This window comes from Leptodactylus fuscus, chromosome 6 (assembly GCF_031893055.1).
Source record: "Leptodactylus fuscus isolate aLepFus1 chromosome 6, aLepFus1.hap2, whole genome shotgun sequence".
Taxonomy (NCBI): domain Eukaryota; kingdom Metazoa; phylum Chordata; class Amphibia; order Anura; family Leptodactylidae; genus Leptodactylus; species Leptodactylus fuscus.
Genome location: NC_134270.1, coordinates 175,120,551 through 175,138,437, shown reverse-complemented (window position 1 = coordinate 175,138,437; position 17,887 = coordinate 175,120,551). Strand labels below are relative to the sequence as shown.

At 45.8% G+C, this 17,887-nt stretch overlaps 2 protein-coding genes across 2 annotated transcripts; one reads left to right on the top strand and one right to left on the bottom strand.

Annotated features, from left to right (window-relative positions):
* Window positions 1-11,040: 11,040 nt before the first annotated feature.
* Window positions 11,041-13,040, top strand: LOC142209857 (tyrosine-protein phosphatase non-receptor type substrate 1-like). Its single transcript, XM_075278898.1, has 6 exons — window positions 11,041-11,101; window positions 11,144-11,648; window positions 11,846-12,142; window positions 12,256-12,357; window positions 12,582-12,641; window positions 12,924-13,040. Exons 2-5 carry the CDS (start codon window positions 11,156-11,158, stop codon window positions 12,605-12,607), a joined length of 918 nt encoding a protein of 305 aa, XP_075134999.1. The 5' UTR covers window positions 11,041-11,101; window positions 11,144-11,155; the 3' UTR covers window positions 12,608-12,641; window positions 12,924-13,040.
* A 3,487-nt stretch (window positions 13,041-16,527) lies between these two features.
* Window positions 16,528-17,554, bottom strand: LOC142209855 (free fatty acid receptor 2-like). Its single transcript, XM_075278897.1, has one exon. It carries the CDS (start codon window positions 17,542-17,544, stop codon window positions 16,579-16,581), a length of 966 nt encoding a protein of 321 aa, XP_075134998.1. The 5' UTR covers window positions 17,545-17,554; the 3' UTR covers window positions 16,528-16,578.
* Between the last annotated feature and the right edge of the window lie 333 nt (window positions 17,555-17,887).

Sequence of the window (17,887 nt, the reverse complement as noted above, 5' to 3'; positions counted from 1 at the left end):
GTGTACGTGGCCCCCGTAGTTGTCAGCGGTGTGTACGTGGCCCCCGTAGTTGTCAGCGGTGTGTACGTGGCCCCCGTAGTTGTCAGCGGTGTGTACGTGGCCCCCGTAGTTGTCAGCGGTGTGTACGTGGCCCCCGTAGTTGTCAGCGGTGTGTACGTGGCCCCCGTAGTTGTCAGCGGTGTGTACCTGGCCCCCGTAGTTGTCAGCGGTGTGTACCTGGCCCCCGTAGTTGTCAGCGGTGTGTACCTGGCCCCCGTAGTTGTCAGCGGTGTGTACGTGGCCCCCGTAGTTGTCAGCGGTGTGTACGTGGCCCCCGTAGTTGTCAGCGGTGTGTACGTGGCCCCCGTAGTTGTCAGCGGTGTGTACGTGGCCCCCGTAGTTGTCAGCGGTGTGTACGTGGCCCCCGTAGTTGTCAGCGGTGTGTACGTGGCCCCCGTAGTTGTCAGCGGTGTGTACGTGGCCCCCGTAGTTGTCAGCGGTGTGTACGTGGCCCCCGTAGTTGTCAGCGGTGTGTACGTGGCCCCCGTAGTTGTCAGCGGTGTGTACGTGGCCCCCGTAGTTGTCAGCGGTGTGTACGTGGCCCCCGTAGTTGTCAGCGGTGTGTACGTGGCCCCCGTAGTTGTCAGCGGTGTGTACGTGGCCCCCGTAGTTGTCAGCGGTGTGTACGTGGCCCCCGTAGTTGTCAGCGGTGTGTACGTGGCCCCCGTAGTTGTCAGCGGTGTGTACGTGGCCCCCGTAGTTGTCAGCGGTGTGTAAGTGGCCCCCGTAGTTGTCAGCGGTGTGTATGTGGCCCCCGTAGTTGTCAGCGGTGTGTATGTGGCCCCCGTAGTTGTCAGCGGTGTGTATGTGGCCCCTGTAGTTGTCAGCGGTGTGTATGTGGCCCCTGTAGTTGTCAGCGGTGTGTATGTGGCCCCTGTAGTTGTCAGCAGCACTGGCCTCCTTCCCTCCAGCCTCCATGTTGTAGGCCTCAGCCCGGCCCTAGATTTCTCACCTGGCGGCGGCTGCAGCGGCGGAGGAGTCGAGGCTCTGGTCCAGCATGTCCATGTGTCGGGGCTCAGGCAGGGAGAGGGCCCCCCCCCGGGTCAGGCTGTGCGGGGCCGGGGCCCGGGGCGGCCCGGGGAGGAGGAGGAGGAGGCGGGAGGCCCGACGGATCTGATCACGGGGACAAACACACGGGTCATGTGAGGAGATCCCTTCCCTGCCTCTCCTGCACCGCCGCCGGGACACGTGAGGAGAAGGGAGGCGGGGAGAAGCAGCAGCGGCGCCGGGGTACAAGCTCACAGCGGACGGCGGCCACCGAGAGCACCGGGAAGCAGCGTCACACGGGAAGGAGCGAGCGGGCGGGCAGATAGACGAGCGGGCGGGCCCGAGACACAAGAAGCCGCGCTTACAGCACGAGCGGGCGGGCCCGACAAACACAAAGCTCTCACACACTGCCGGGGGAGATCGGAGCGGGCGGGCGCGACAAACACAAAGCTCTCACACACTGCCAGTCCGTGCAGGGCGGGCGGGCGCGACATACAAACACAGACTCTGGTAAATCCAGCGCGGGCGGGCGGGTGATAACACAAACACACAATGGTTCACTTATGTTTTCATTTATTTTCAGTCGCGGTCGGGCGAATTTCTTTCTAGAAGGTTTTTCACAGTATTTTTTTTTGGCTATTTTTCATGTTTTTCTGTACACTGCTCCAGGCCTAGGCCGTAATATCGCTTCTTATACTACCTATGCACTCTCACTGACAGGTACAAATCTGATGGTTTCTATGTTTCCTAACAGGTCGGTTGGTTATCACTAAAACGCCATCGTTCACACTCTGTGAAAGAATTTAAGAAACGCTTCTAAGGCGCGTTCGGGTGAAACGCGCCAAACGCCGCGGGGCCGCGCACGAGTTTGAACAAAGCCCTATAGACTCCACCCCAGATAAGCTGCGGAAAGTGGAGGGGTGGGCGGGGCCTGGAGCTGTCAGCTCGGCGTCATGTGACAAGGTCGCGACCACGTGACGTGAGCGCGCGGCTGGCCGGGCTCAGCACGGCTCTGTCCATGGTCCTAGTGCTAGTCTGCTTCATCACCGAGCTGTGCAGGAGCCTGGGAAAGCTGGGTGACTCCGATTCGATGTGACGAATGCACGAGTTGTCATTTTTTTTTCATTACGTCGCCGTATTCTGAGATCCATCGCGTTTTTTTTTTTGCTGGATTTGTCGCGGTTCATGCGACATATCCAAAAACTTCCAGTCTTGTCTTTCCCCGATCCCCGTATTTATACATTTTTTTTATGTTTTACTACTTTTTCGAGAAAAAAAAACCTTTGTTTTTGTGTCGCCGTGATTTTTTTTTATGGCGATGGGGCTCTTTTTTTTTTTTGCGGGGCGAGCCGTAGTTTTTGTTGCCCGTCGCTTTGGGCTACGTAAAACTTTTTGACTACTTTTATTCCAATTTTTTGGGGGGAGTCCGATTACACTGCACATTTGGCAGCTTTATGGGACTCCCCTGGTTGACAGAGCAACCCAGCAGCGCCCCCGCAGGGGTCCGGTGGAGACGACTTCTACTATCTAACCACGTACAGGACGTGGCTTTTAAGGGGTTAAATAAGCAGGCGGTGGACCCCAATGTAGATTCGGCCGCCCATTTAGCTCCGCCCCTACAATCCCGCAGCAGTTACCCCCTATCGTCCATGCCCCGCCCCTATACTTACAGGGGTAGCTGAGGGTCCCTTATGGCGGGGTACACATACTGGAGGGCAGGGGTCCTGAACCTTTGGTTACAACCACATTGAATCATTGGCCCCCCAAAATACCAATTGGGGGCCCAGAAGATATTAACTCCGCCTCCTGACTCCATAGAAAGGGGAACAATCCTGAGGGTTGGAAAATAAGCCCCGCCCCTTGGGCAACTGATTTTTCAGCCAATCAACATGGCCTAAGGGAAATGGGTCATGTGACGTCTTCGGGCCCAGAAGAAACAAGCCCCGCCTCCTGACAACCGTTCGCGGGCTGAAATGCTACTTAGTAGCGAAAAAGAAAGCTCCACCCCTTGTTTTTAGCCAATAGTCACGGCAACAAGGAAATGGATCACATGACTCCCCTTTTGCACAGTTTATTGGCTACTTCATGTTCCTAGGTAGTCAGGGGAGGAGCTTGTACGTGTCCCCCTACTTAATATTCATATAGGGCACCAAAAGACCCGCCTTGTTGTCAGTGTCCACGTCTTAGGATACGGTAATAGTAATGAAGCTCAGGGCCAACAGTCCAACCAATAGGGCTTCAGATCAGGTCACAAAATGGCCGCCGTATGGGACAATACCTCAGCAAATCTATCAGCGGTTAGGGTTGAGCGTTCGGGATCGAAAGAGATTGGATTCCGATCAGCAATCGAGTAAATTTCGCGATCGGAATTCCGATCCCGATCTTTTTCAGCTGGGTTGAGGTCGGAGGTTAGCTCAAGATCGGCTCAACCCTAAAAGTGACTTTCCCCATAGAGAAGCATTGACTAGAGTTGAGGGATCGGGAAAGATCGGATTCCGATTGGAGATTGAGCAAATTTCACGATCAGGATCAGCTGGACAAATGATCGGAAAACCAATTTTTAACATCGATCCTGAAATTTCAAGATCGGCTCAACCCTATTAGTGATCTTATGTATATCAGCCAGGGGTCCTGGATCCAGCCGAATTTCAGTTCCTGCCCCTCAGATACAGTCCTATGAAAAAGTTTGTGCCCCCCTATTAATCTTAATCATTTTTAGTTCTAAATATTTTGGTGTTTGCAGCAGCCATTTCAGTTTGATATATCTAATAACTGATGGACACAGTAATATTTCAGGATTGAAATGAGTTTTATTGTACTAACAGAAAATGCGCAATATGCATTAAACCAAAATTTGACCGGTGCAAAAATATGGGCACCTCAACAGAAAAGTGACATTAATATTTAGTACATCCTCCTTTTGCAAAGATAACAGCCTCTAGTCGCTTCCTGTAGCTTTTAATCAGTTCCTGGATCCTGGATGAAGGGATTTTGGACCATTTCTTTCTACAAAACAATTCAAGTTCAGTTAAGTTTGATGGTCGCCGAGCATGGACAGCCCGCTCTCAAATGATCTGAAAACAAAGATTGTTCAACATAGTTGTTCAGGGGAAGGATACAAAACGTTGTCTCAGAGATTTAACCTGTCAGTTTCCACTGTGAGGAACATAGTAAGGAAATGGAAGACCACAGGGACAGTTCTTGTTAAGCCCAGAAGTGGCAGGCCAAGAAAAATATCAGAAAGGCAGAGAAGAAGAATGGTGAGAACAGTCAAGGACAATCCACAGACACCTCCAAAGAGCTGCAGCATCATCTTGCTGCAGATGGTGTCACTGTGCATCGGTAACAATACAGCGCACTTTGCACAAATAGAAGCTGTATGGGAGAGTGATGAGAAAGAAGCCGTTTCTGCACGTACGCCACAAATAGAGTTGCCTGAGGTATGAAAAAGCACATTTGGAGAAGGCAGCTTCATTTTGGAAACAAAGATTGAGTTGTTTGGTTATAAAAAAAGGCGTTATGCATGGCGTCCAAAAAGAAACAGCATTCCAAGAAAAACACATGCTACCCACTGTAAAATTTGGTGGAGGTTCCATCATGCTTTGGGGCTGTGTGGCCAATGCCGGCATCGGGAATCTTGTTAAAGTTGAGGGTCGCATGGATTCCACTCAGTATCAGCAGATTCTTGAGAATAATGTTCAAGAATCAGTGACGAAGTTGAAGTTACGCCGGGGATGGATATTTCAGCAAGACAATGATCCAAAACACCGCTCCAAATCCTCAGGCATTCATGCAGAGGAACAATTACAATGTTCTGGAATGGCCATCCCAGTCCCCAGACCTGAATATCATTGAACATCTGTGGGATGATTTGAAGTGGGCTGTCCATGCTCGGCGACCATCTAACTTAACTGAACTTGAATTGTTTGTCCAAAATACCTTTATCCAGGATCCAGGAACTGATTAAAAGCTACAGGAAGCGACTAGAGGCTGTTATCTTTGCAAAAGGAGGATCTACTAAATATTAATGTCACTTTTCTGTTGAGGTGCCCATACTTTTGCACCGGTCAAATTTTGGTTTAATGCATATTGCGCATTTTCTGTTAGTACAATAAACCTCATTTCAATCCTGAAATATTACTGTGTCCATCAGTTATTAGATATATCAAACTGAAATGGCTGTTGCAAATACCAAAATATTTAGAACTAAAAATGATTAAGATTAATAGGGGTGCCCAAACTTTTTCATAGGACTGTATGTCCCGCTTTGTCTCCTTTCATTGTGACCCCCCCAGACTCATTTCATGTACTGCAGCTCTAGTGACCCTCGGGGGGCCCGGCCGTACCCAACTGGGGGCTGATCTGCCATATTGGTAAATTTACAATATCCGTCACCATTGCCATCTCCTCCGCATCACTGCCATATCCCTCATCACTGTCATATACTCCACTCCATTGCTATATACTCCACATCACTGCCATATCCCTCATCATTGTCATATACTCCACTCCAATTGCTATATACTCCACATCACTGCCATATACTTCATCACTGTCATATACTCCACTCCATTGCTATATACTCCACATCACTGCCATATCCCTCATCATTGTCATATACTCCACTCCATTGCTATATACTCCACACCACTGCCATATCCCTCATCATTGTCATATACTCCAATCCAATTGCTATATACTCCACATCACTGCCATATCCTTCATCACTGTCATATACTCCACTCCATTGCTATATACTCCACATCACTGCCATATCCTTCATCATTGTCATATACTCCACTCCATTGCTATATACTCCACACCACTGTCATATCCCTCATCACTGTCATATACTCCACACCATTGCTATATACTCCACATCACTGCCATATCCCTCATCATTGTCATATACTCCACTCCATTGCTATATACTCCACACCACTGTCATATCCCTCATCACTGTCATATACTCCACACCATTGCTATATACTCCTCATCACTGCCATATCCTTCATCACTGTCATATACTCCACTCCATTGCTATATACTCCACACCACTGCCATATCCCTCATCATTGTCATATACTCCACTCCATTGCTATATACTCCACACCACTGCCATATCCCTCATCATTGTCATATACTCCACTCCATTGCTATATACTCCACACCACTGCCATATCCCTCATCACTGTCATATACTCCACTCCATTGCTATATACTCCACATCACTGCCATATCCCTCATCATTGTCATATACTCCACTCCATTGCTATATACTCCACACCACTGTCATATCCCTCATCACTGTCATATACTCCACACCATTGCTATATACTCCTCATCACTGCCATATTCTTCATCACTGTCATATACTCCACTCCATTGCTATATACTCCACACCACTGCCATATCCCTCATCATTGTCATATACTCCACTCCATTGCTATATACTCCACACCACTGCCATATACTTTACAATCTTGCCCTGATTTACGAGACGCACACATGACATATAGCGCCCCCTGTCGTCCACACGGTCTCTCGTAATAAAACACCTTACAACATTTTATGTAACGTTTTATGCGAGGAGTTTCACTAGTGAATTTATAACTTGTGGTAGGGAAGTGCGGGGAGATATTCTTAGCCTAGACCACGATTTCCTCCAGTCAGCAGTTTTATATCCTCTTCTTAGGAGCTTTAATACCGTAAGGTGCGACCATGAAAACTACTTCTTGAAGACATGTCATCATCCTCCGGTACCTCGTCGTGTAACGCTGAGTGTATCGGACTAAGACCTCGTGAGGAACGACAAGACCATCCACATCAATGTCCACAAGTAGCCTTCACCAGTGAGAACGGATTAGTGTTGGTATGGATGGGTGCAGAGGGCGGTTTGTATTGGCTACGGCTCTAGATATCCGCCATGCTTTACACCGCAGCTCAGCTAGGATTTATAGCTCTAGCTTAGCTCCGTTGTCTCTTGGGATCCTAACGTGGTCTGAAATTTACTTCTGGTGTTATCAGAGACTTGGGCTCTTGCTATATTCATCCACCATGCTTTTGGGAGCACAACTGCATCTAACTGCAAAACCATGCAGGGTTTATTAACCATTTCACATCTGTAGCCGTCAGGGTTGTGTAAGAGCATGACATAAATACGCAGCTCGGTGCTGCTCCTGTGGCGACCTGGAAATGGGGTCTTGGTCTGATTTTGGCTGTGTCAGCAGAATTGACGCTCTCATTACAAACCGCACTCGAAGTCTTCAGCCATGGCGTCCCACCCATTTCCAGTGACGCCTCCCATAAGCCGGGGGCGATGATACTTTTTAGCCACTGGATGAGTCTCACATCATTGTGTGAGATTTACCACCATGGATCAGGCGCCGATCCTCACCCAAATCCTGATCGTGGTCCATTTGATTCCAGCAGGTGAGTCATGAGTTTGGTGGGGGGTATAAATTAGGATGAAGAAATTCCTGGACAATCCAAAATCCTGTATTAGTATTAGTCTATAGGGAGACTCTTGTGCAAAACAAAAAAAATTGCAAATTTTTGGGTAAAAAGTTGCAAATTTTTACTGTTCTACACCGCGACTGAAAAGTGGGTGCAGATTAGTTTGAGAAACTTCTGTAAGTTGTAGCTTCTATCTGCCCCAGCTCGGTAGGGCCAACCCCTGGGACCCCCATGATAATAGACAATGGGTTGCACTAGTGTGAGGTTGTCATGCTCTATGGGGGTCACAGTGGTCGGACCCCCTGCTCTCTGCCCATTCCTGTGGATAAGTTGTACTTGTGGACAAACCCCTTTATACTGCCTTGCCTGTACATGACCATCAACCTGACTGGGCACCGATGGGTCCGAGTAGCCGTCCTTTTGGGAAAACACAAGGTGCCGATGACCAGTTGTCCATGTACTTTTGTTCCATGATCTGTCCGTGACCATTGACTGCAAAGTAGATCAATTGCCCCATGTCAGAGGAAACAAGTCCTACCTGACTCCAAATTTGGCAATTCGTATAAAACCCTGGACCCATTTGTCTTTACCAAACATCTAAAACTGGTGACATGTAACTAGGGTTGAGCGATCGTGTTCAAAAAAGATCGGATTCCGATTGACAATCGAGAAACTTTCGCGATCAGAATTCCGAACACGATCTTTTTAGGTGGGATCGAGATTGGTGATTATTTCCCACAATGCTTTGCTACTGGCCAAGCACTGTGGGAAAAGCTAACAATGTTAGCCTATACACTGAGTATACACTCCACTCATTCTGAGTGGAGTGTATACTCAGTGTGAAGGCTCCGCTGCGGTTCCATAGGAATGAATGGAAGCAGCCGGCACACAGCCTTAATCCCCCTGCGTGCCAGCTGCGTCCATTCATTCTAATGGGAGACTAGCTAACATCTCTAGTAGCTACTTACCTGCAGAGATGGCTGGTCCGGTGCCCGGTGTTCTCGTTCTTCTTTGCCTCGCTGCCCCCGCCTCCCAGGTTAGTGTTAAAGAGCTAGGAAGAAGGCGGGGCTTGTGGCTTAGGAGAGCGTGGGCGGGTACTGGAAGGGGAGGCGTGACGTCTCCCCTCCCAGTACCCGCCTACACTCTCCTAACCTGGGAGGCGGGGGCAGCGAGGCGAAGAAGAACGAGAACACCGGGCACCAGACCAGCCATCTCTGCAGGTAAGTGGACACCAGGGGGGACTAAGTAGCCAGAGGATTAAAAAAAAAATCACTACACAGCGTGGATTCTAACAATCAAAGTGTTCAATTGTTAGATTCCATGCTGTATAGTGAATAGGATTGTTTTTAAAATCCGATCTCCAATTAGTAAAATCCCATTGGCTTGCATTGGGCTCGGAATTGGGATCGAGATCGGGTTCAAATGAAAAATGATCAGAAATCAGATTTTAAAATCGATCCTGAAAAGTCAAGATCGGCTCAACCCTACATGTAACCTGTAAGAGAGACATCGAGGCCCTTCCAGAACTTTCCCAATTAATCCACCATCAGCATATCCTCGCTTCTCTTACAGTAAAGAATCCCCCAGATGGTTTCTCCCAGTAAATGTCACTATCTAGGGTTAATATAGTGATACGGGGACACATTCCTTATAAACAAGACCCTTCACCAACTCCTCCAATAGCCGCCTCTCCACCTATTCTGACGCAGTTGGGGTTTTTTCTCTCTAGACCTTACTATTCCCGAGCAATCATTGCCATTTGCTTTTGCACAGTCGTACTCTGTACTGTCAATTGGGCGGCCCTGGGCTGGAGCAGAAAGACAGACACCGCCCACTTGGCAGAAGAGAGCACATGTGTGCTGAAACTAACGGCAATGATTGTTTGGCTACAGAAACCAACTGTGCCGGAATCAGTGGAGCGCCACCCCCTTTAGTATGATTTAAGAGGATGGGGTGTAAGCAGAGTAACCTCTAAACAAGCACAGGGAGAACCTACAATGTCCACTGAGATGTTGCCCTTCATCAGATTCAACCCCAGCTTGCATGTTCTGGTTGTGACCCAGGAGCAAATGCCAGCAAAAGTAGAGCCTGGCTGATAACAGAGAGCAGTATACAAGCTATTTAAATCCAGTACAGTTCTGCACGTTAGAACCAGACCCCCAAATGCCTTCACAACGCCAGCCCAGAGGTCAGATAGAATTTGCTGAATTTGGGGGTCAAATATAACACCACAGGAACTGTACAGGAAATAAAAGCGAGAAGCAACATTGGCTTACAGGTCAGATCTGAAACAGGAGAGTAAAGTCCAAGCGAATGGTCAATACCAGGAGAGAGCTTCAGAGCAAGAATCAGGAGATGAAACAGATATCTAATACAAAGCCAAGGGTCAGTTCAGAGCAGTAATGTCAAAGGCAGAATCAGCAGAAAAACAAATAACCAGAAACAAGGTGAGGGTCAGTAAAGTAATGCAATACCCGAGAGATGGGTTCAGAGCCAAACTAGAGAAGTAAATTAGCAGGTGCCTAGGTCAGGAGGGCGGGGTCTTATATAGACCTTCTCAGGCTCAAGAATTCTGTGGAAGCTTCTCCAGTCAGCACCATAACCTTAAAGGGATAGCAGCTGAGAATTGAGAATTCTGACAATGGTAAAGTGCCCGTGCTGTATATACTCTTCAACATATGTTCTTCATTATATATCTTCTTCACCATATGTTTTTGACTATATACTGTATGTTCTTGACTATGTGTTCTTGAGTATATACTGTATGTTCTTCACTATATGTTCCTGACTATGTACTGTATGTTATTTACTATATATTCTTGACTATGTATTGTATGTTCTTCACAATGTACTGTATGTTCTTCACTATATGTTCCTGACTATGTACTGTGTGTTCTTCACTATGTACTATATACTATTCACTATATTTTCTTGACTATGTACTGTATGTTCTTCACTATATGTTCTAGACTATATACTGTATGTTCTTGATTATGTATTGTATGTTCTTCACTATATGTTCTAGACTATATACTATATGTTCTTGATTATGTATTGTATGTTCTTCACTATATGTTCTAGACTATATATTGTATGTTCTTGACTATGTATTGTATTTTCACTATATGTTCTAGACTATATACTGTATGTTCTTGATTATGTATTGTATGTTCTTCACTATATGTTCTAGACTATATACTGTATGTTCTTGATTATGTATTGTATGTTCTTCACTATATGTTCTAGACTATATACTGTATGTTCTTGACTATGTATTGGATGTTCTTCACTATACGTTCTAGACTATATACCGTATGTTCTTGATTATGTATTGTATGTTCTTCACTATGTATTGTATGTTCTTCACTGTGTACTGTATTTTCTTCACTATATGTTCTAGACTATATACTGTATGTTCTTGATTATGTATTGTATGTTCTTCACTATATGTTCTAGACTATATACTGTATGTTCTTGATTATGTATTGTATGTTCTTCACTATATGTTCTAGACTATATATACTGTATGTTTTTGATTATGTATTGTATGTTCTCCACTATATGTACTAGACTATATACTTTATGTTCTTCACTATATGTTCTAGACTGTATACCGTATGTTCTTGATTATGTATTGTATGTTCTTCACTATACGTTCTAGATTATATACTATATGTTCTTGACTATGTACTGTATGTTATTCACTATATGTTGTAGGGTATGTACTGTATGTTCTTCACTATATGTTCTAGGGTATGTACTGTGTATTCTTTGCCTATATTCGTCTTGGCCCTTGGCTCAGACTAACTCGCCGTTTTCCACCCCAGGGATGCCTGATCTGTCAGTCTTCCAATCCCCTCCATCTTTGGTCATTGCTCAGGGGCAGAATGCCAGCCTTGGCTGCTTTTTCTCTGTAGAATCCAATGTTAAAGGCGCCGTGTCCTGGCACCGAGCTGCTGCGCTGGACGGTAACATGAGCATCAGCCAAGTCATCCATCTGAGGAGCCGCTTCTCTCTGGCCCATCCAAAGACCTTCCTGAGTGAAGGAGACGCCTCCCTGGTCATCAGTCAGGTCACCCGGGAAGATGCTGGGACTTACTTCTGCAAGGTGCACATGTGGGAGAAGGCGGAGGCGCAGGGGAGCGGCACCAAACTCCTGGTGTACGGTACGTGGTTAACCCCTTACCAGCGGACTATTTGTTTATCTTGGATACACGTGTCTATATAGTGTCCATCTATATACTCCTGTATATACCCAGCCCACATCACCTTCATCGTGCATGATTGTCATTCCCGGATCTCACATATTCTTTAGAACTACAACTCCCAGCATTACATCTTATCCCTTGTATTCTCCTCTCAGCTCCTCCTTCACAGCCGGAGATCTTCCTGAAGGTGGCCACCAAGTCGCAAGAAGACATGGCTTTGACTTGCCAGACATCTGGCTACTACCCTGCGGGCATTGCTATAAGCTGGCACAGTAGTCATATTGACTTACCTGATCCTGGACCTGTAGAGATATGGAAGTCAGAAAATGGTGATTTCCAAGCCGCCCGCCGCCTTGTCTTACCGTCACACTTTAGAGCCAACTTGCTGACGCTTTCCTGTGTGGTCGAGCATTTATCTCTTCCAGCACCCATATATGCCAACTATTCTTATGGTGAGTCAAGGTCATTGGATGTTTTTTCTATGTAATTGCAGGGTTTTTCCTGTAGATGGCAGTATATCCTATAGTATTTCTATATATTTTTATTCTTCTACTTTATTTTCTAGATCTTTCCGAGTTTGGACTAACAAGCTATCAACTTATAGAATATCTTAACATCCTGAAAATCGCTCTCATACTCGCCCTCACCATCTGCATTCTTCTTACAGGTAAGATTTTGTGCTTTCTTCATTAGATCTGTATCTGGGAAAGCTGGGTTGTAGCTTGCACAGACAGAGGTGGCCACACTGTTGAATTGCAATGATGTAGCACTAGGTTTAGTATGGCCAAGCATGCGAATTTCCATTCCGGATGCTGAGAAAGCTGGGTGACAACACCTTTGGGGTCTTTAACGTTGATCCACGGTTTATATTACTCTTGTTTTCATTTGTAGTGCGAAAGAGATGCAAAATCAAATGAGAAGAGTGAAAGATCTGAGATATCCGGTCTCCATGTGAGTCAATTATTTGTGCATTCACTTGAATAGGAGTTGAGCTGCAGTACCGCACATGGCCACTACACAGTACATGGCGCTGTCTGTTTCCAGCTCGGTTCACTGTGCCGATCTGGTGGCTGTGGCAGCTGATCAGCAGGGTATCGGGGTCGGACCCCCACTGAGGATAATAAAAATGTATCTTGAAACTATAGTTAAATATCTAAAATATTCTATATTAAATGGAAAAAGAAATAACAATATTGGTAAATGCAAAATAATGATCAAATATTTATATTACAGATTGCAGATATTACCCGCTGTTTTGGCTGTCGCCGTGTGACCTCCAGCAATAATCGCTTCTCAGGCTCCGTCCGTATTTTCGGCGATGGCGATTACTGGCTCCTATGTTATTTAATACGTCGGCTTTCGCTTCACGTGATTCTGGGATATTTCATTAAAAGTCAATGAAAGTGAATCTTTGGGTCTGAGATGATAGTGAATTCAGGAAGACCCCTCTAACCCCCCCGAATCAGAAATGCACCCCCAAGTTTATACTAGTGAATCTCCAACATGAATACAATGGAATTTTTGGGTCCAGTATTCTGTGATGATAGGTAAATGTTGAAATCCTGTATAATGTGTCCACTAGGGGGAGCTCAGGTATTACAGATGTATTATCAGTATGCAATTAGCTCCTGAGCTCCCCCTAGAGGGAACATGATTACAATCATATATCTGTTTCTGGGAAAGCTGAGTGATGGCCAATAATTCTTCCTACAAGGGTTGTTTCCTAGAGTCCTGAATGACAAACTAAGCAGGGATATGTTAGTGGGGATATATCATTACGTACCTAGGTATATTTGCCATTCAGGAGTCTGGGAAAGTTGGGTAATCAATTATTGGAATTGCTTTTTTTGTATACATCAATCCTTTGTGACTTAGATCTATTTCTTGGAAAGCTGGATGACCATATTGGACATATAACAGCTCCTGTGGTGGTGTTATGCAGCTTTCCTGGAGCCCTGAACAGCAAAGTCTGCATGGCTAGTGACATTCAGGATTTTGGAAAGCTGGGTGACCCTTCTTGGATGGAAGCCATGTGGGATGTCACCCATATATACCCATCAGACAAATTCTTACAATTCCTATATCTGTTTCTGGGAAAGCTGAGTGAGGGGCAACAATTCTTCTTACAGAGATTCTTTCCTGGAGTCCTGAATGACAAACTAAGCAGGGATATATGATTGAGGATGTATCATTACGTAACTAGGAATAGTTGCCACTCAGAAGTCTGTGAAAGCTGGGTGACAGACCATTTGAACTGCATATTTTTATAGATCAATCTTTTGTAAGTTTTATCTGGATCTTGGAAAGCTGAGTGATCACTTTTGTGTACTGCCTAGCTGTATACATCAATCTTTTGTGAGTTGTCTGTTTCTTGGAAAGCTGGATGACAGTACTGAAACTATTACAGCCGCTACAGGCAATAGTTGCCACACAGCTTTCCCGGAGCCCTGAACACAAAAAAGCTGCATAGTTAGGGACTTTGCAAAGCTGGGTGACAGCCATGTTGGCTAATTGATCATTTATTATAGACAGGATGGGGTGACCTAAGGCCATGTAATAAATGGGGATCACTCGATTTCCGGGGGGAATGTTCTAGAACTTTCCATGTATCAGGCGGTAACTGGATGTAATGTGCGCTGAGAAATCTAATTTTACGTCTCCGTTCCTGGTGTTGCAAATTCTCAGGAGAATTACCTCCATTACTCCCGGGGTCACATTAAAAGACCATAAGACGGAGGAAGGAGAAGAAAATGTCTCTGGATTAGGTCAGTAATGAAATAAGAATCTGCTTCACCTGCTGTCTGGGAGCACAAAAGGTCAAAAAGACAAATATAGGGCACCGAGAAGAGGACATAGGAGCGGCCGGGGGGTCTATCTGCTAACACCACCCTCCTCATGTAAGACAATGGAGTGTTATCTGGCTGTGAGTTTTCAGACTGACCACTAGAGGGCGCACAATAGATACTGGTTGAGACATCTCACTTTTCTGCCGTGCTGTGAATATTAGAGGGCGGAGTTATAATAAGTGAATGGCATGTTTTGTAAATTCTGCTGCAACCCTGTGACCAATGGAACAACTGAGAGCCAACTAGATGGAAACGCAAGGGTTGCCTTTGGGGTTTGTGGGTGGAGGGAAGAAGAGGGGTCGTCTTAATAAAAACACAGTTCTTCGCCAAATATCAGCTTTATTACACATCATTTTATGTCATACTAGTTGGTACCCGCGACTTCGTCTGCGGTGATTGTAGAAGTGGGTATATACAGGCGCGGGTAAGGTTTTCGTAGTGTGTATAAGTTTCTCTGCTCCCAGAGCCATATGAGGTCTTAATTTTTCCTGGGACAAATTTTTCTTCATGATGCCACCATTATTTATTCTATATAATGTACTGGGAAGCAGGGAAAAAATTTAAATGGGGTGGATTTGAAGTAAAAATGCATTTCTGCGACTTTCTTACGGGCTTTGGTTTTACGGCGTTCACTGTGCAACCAAAATGACATGTCCCCTGTATTCTGTGCTTCGTTACGATTCCAGCGATACCAAATTTCTATGGTTTTATTTACATTTTGACCCTTTAAAAAAAGGCAAAACTGTGTTAAAAATTTTTTTTTTGAAAAGTCGCCATATTCTGACAGCGGTAACTTTTGTATACGTCCGTGTACGGGGATGTATAGGGCGTCTTTTTTTGCGAGGTCGGGTGTACTTTTTAGTTCTACAATTTTCGGGAAATGTTATTGCTTTGATCACTTTTTATTCAAATTTTTATCAGAATCAAAACAGTGAAAAAATGGCGGTTTGGCACTTTTGACCATTTTTCCCGCTACGGCGTTTACCGAACAGGAAAAATATTTGTATAGCTTTGTAGAGCGGGCGATTTCGGATGCGGGGATACCTAACATGTATGTGTTTCACAGTTTTTAACTACTTTTATATGTGTTCTAGGGAAAGAGGGGTGATTTAAATTTTTAATACTTTTTATTTGTTTTTATATTTTTTTTACACTTTTTTTTTTGCATTTATTAGACCGCCTAGGGGTATTGACATGGGTGGGCGGTGTCGCGGATTGTCAGAGCGGTGGGGGTCGGCAAACATGGCTGCTCCGGAGTGTTAAAGAGAGCCCCCTGGAGTATCGTTAAGGTGAGGGGCAAAGTGGTAAAGTCTATGTATATGTGATTGTGTGGGGTTAGGGGCGAGGCTGCAGAGGGCAATATGAATTTTGGGGCTTGCTATGGTCCAAAGTGTGTGAGATTGCAGAGATGGTGATGTGAGTTTGGATTTTGTGGGGGTCCTGGCACAAATGTATGTGCGCTATTGTGACGAAAAGTAGCCTATTGTTTAATCGGGTGTATTAACTATGTTTGTGGAAAATTTCAGCCAAATCGGTCGAGCGGGTTTTGCGTGATTGAGGAACAAACATCCAAACACACTAACATCCAAACTCACAAACTTTCACATTTATAATATTAATAGGATTGGAACAAATCTCACTGTTGGTGATGTCATGGGTCACAAGTAATGGTGATGGTCTAGCCAACTGTAGGTGTCCTTGGATATAATCCCAGATTATTTGAGTCATTGTGTACCAAGGTCATGTACACCATATAGGCAGCTCATGTGGTTCTATATTAGGTTGACCTCCATCTTACATTCGCATAATGGCCACCACCATGCTAAAAATTTTGGTCCATCGTTGTTTTTTTGCTTCTGCAATGGAAGGGTACAAATAAGACCCACATTGACCGGTTCCAAGAAGGGACACATGGGGGTATGTACAATGTTCTATCTCCTCCATGGGTACCCCTGGCAAAACCCATGGTAAACATCATGCTGGTAAACCAACGACATTACAACACAACAATGATGGAACATTCATGTCAAATAAATAAGACCTCAGGCATCGTACTTCGAGCTGTCCGAAACCTGAGGTTGACCCAGTTTGATGCTCTGCTTGTCCATTATCCTATGTAGAGCCGGACTGGTTTGGCAAATATGTAGCTTCATCAGGCAACGTTTGCAAGAGTGCTGCACGGCGGTGGAGGAGAAGTAGAAGATGACGGGGTCTAGACTTGCATTGAACGTACTCAGGAGTAAGGCCTTTTCCCTCCATTCTAGGTTCTTCTTATAGACAAATCCGACCAAGTGAGAGACGTTGTAGGGGGCAAAGCATATGGCAAAAACACAGAGCGTGGTAAGAACCAGGCCGATGGCTCGCTGCTTCTTGTCCTTGTGGATGTGAGGAGAAGAGATGAGGATCCTGATGAAGCTCCCGTAGCAGAAACAGGTTATAAGGAAAGGAAGGCAAAACAAGAGGATTCCCAGCTCGAGGCGGAAGGGTAGAAGAACTTCCAGTTGCTTCTCGGTAAAGTTATCGTAGCACACCAACCTATTACTGCTGACGTTGGTCGCTTGGTGGTACTCCGTGATGTAGACGATACTACAATGGGCGAAGGAGCAGACCCATAGGAAGCCACTGATGACCACAGCGTAGCTCGGTTTACGGTAGAGTTTGTACTTGAGGGGGAAGGCTACGCCAAGGTAGCGCTCCACGCTGACCGCGGTGAGGAACAATGTGCTGGAGTAGATGGTGCTGAAGTAGAAGAGACCACTGAGCGGGCAGAGGAAGGAGGGCATTAACCACTGGCCTTGAAAGACCTCCGTGACCTTGAAAGGGAGGAAAGCCAAGAACGATAGGTCGGATATAGTCAAGTTGAAAAGCAGGATGGCATTGGGGGTGGCCTTGATACGTAGCTTCCGAATCAGTGCGTGAAGGGCGAAGAGGTTGGCGGGGAATCCGGTGACAATCGTTACAATGTATATCGCCAAGTACATGTACTTATCTTCCGCAGAGGGCGCCATGGTGACTTCATAATCTCTACGAAACAAGAGAGGAGAAGAACAAATGATGAGTGATGTTCACAAGGAACGGAGGTAGAAGAACCAAAAAGTACGAAGACCAAAATCGAAAGGTGGTTCCTGAAGCTAGAAACACGCATGCATGTGTGATTCCCAACTCATTCTCATTGGCAGGGAGATAGCGGGTTGGTCCTCCGACCACAGCTCGTCCAAGCATGTGGTCTCAATGGGAAGAGGGGAATCCAACATGGCAGATCAAGACCATTTACCCCCATACACATTAGGACGTCTTTGGGTCCCCCTGAAATCAATTGGTTCGGCCAAAATTTTACATATAGAGCGATGG

Coding starts and splice junctions, on each gene's coding strand:
- LOC142209857 (XM_075278898.1), top strand. CDS start 11,156: ATGTTCTTGACTATGTACTGTATGTTATTCACTATATGTTGTAGGGTA. Junction 11,649..11,845: donor CACCAAACTCCTGGTGTACG/GTACGTGGTTAA, acceptor TTCTCCTCTCAG/CTCCTCCTTCACAGCCGGAG. Junction 12,358..12,581: donor CATCTGCATTCTTCTTACAG/GTAAGATTTTGT, acceptor TTTCATTTGTAG/TGCGAAAGAGATGCAAAATC.
- LOC142209855 (XM_075278897.1), bottom strand. CDS start 17,544: ATGGCGCCCTCTGCGGAAGATAAGTACATGTACTTGGCGATATACATT.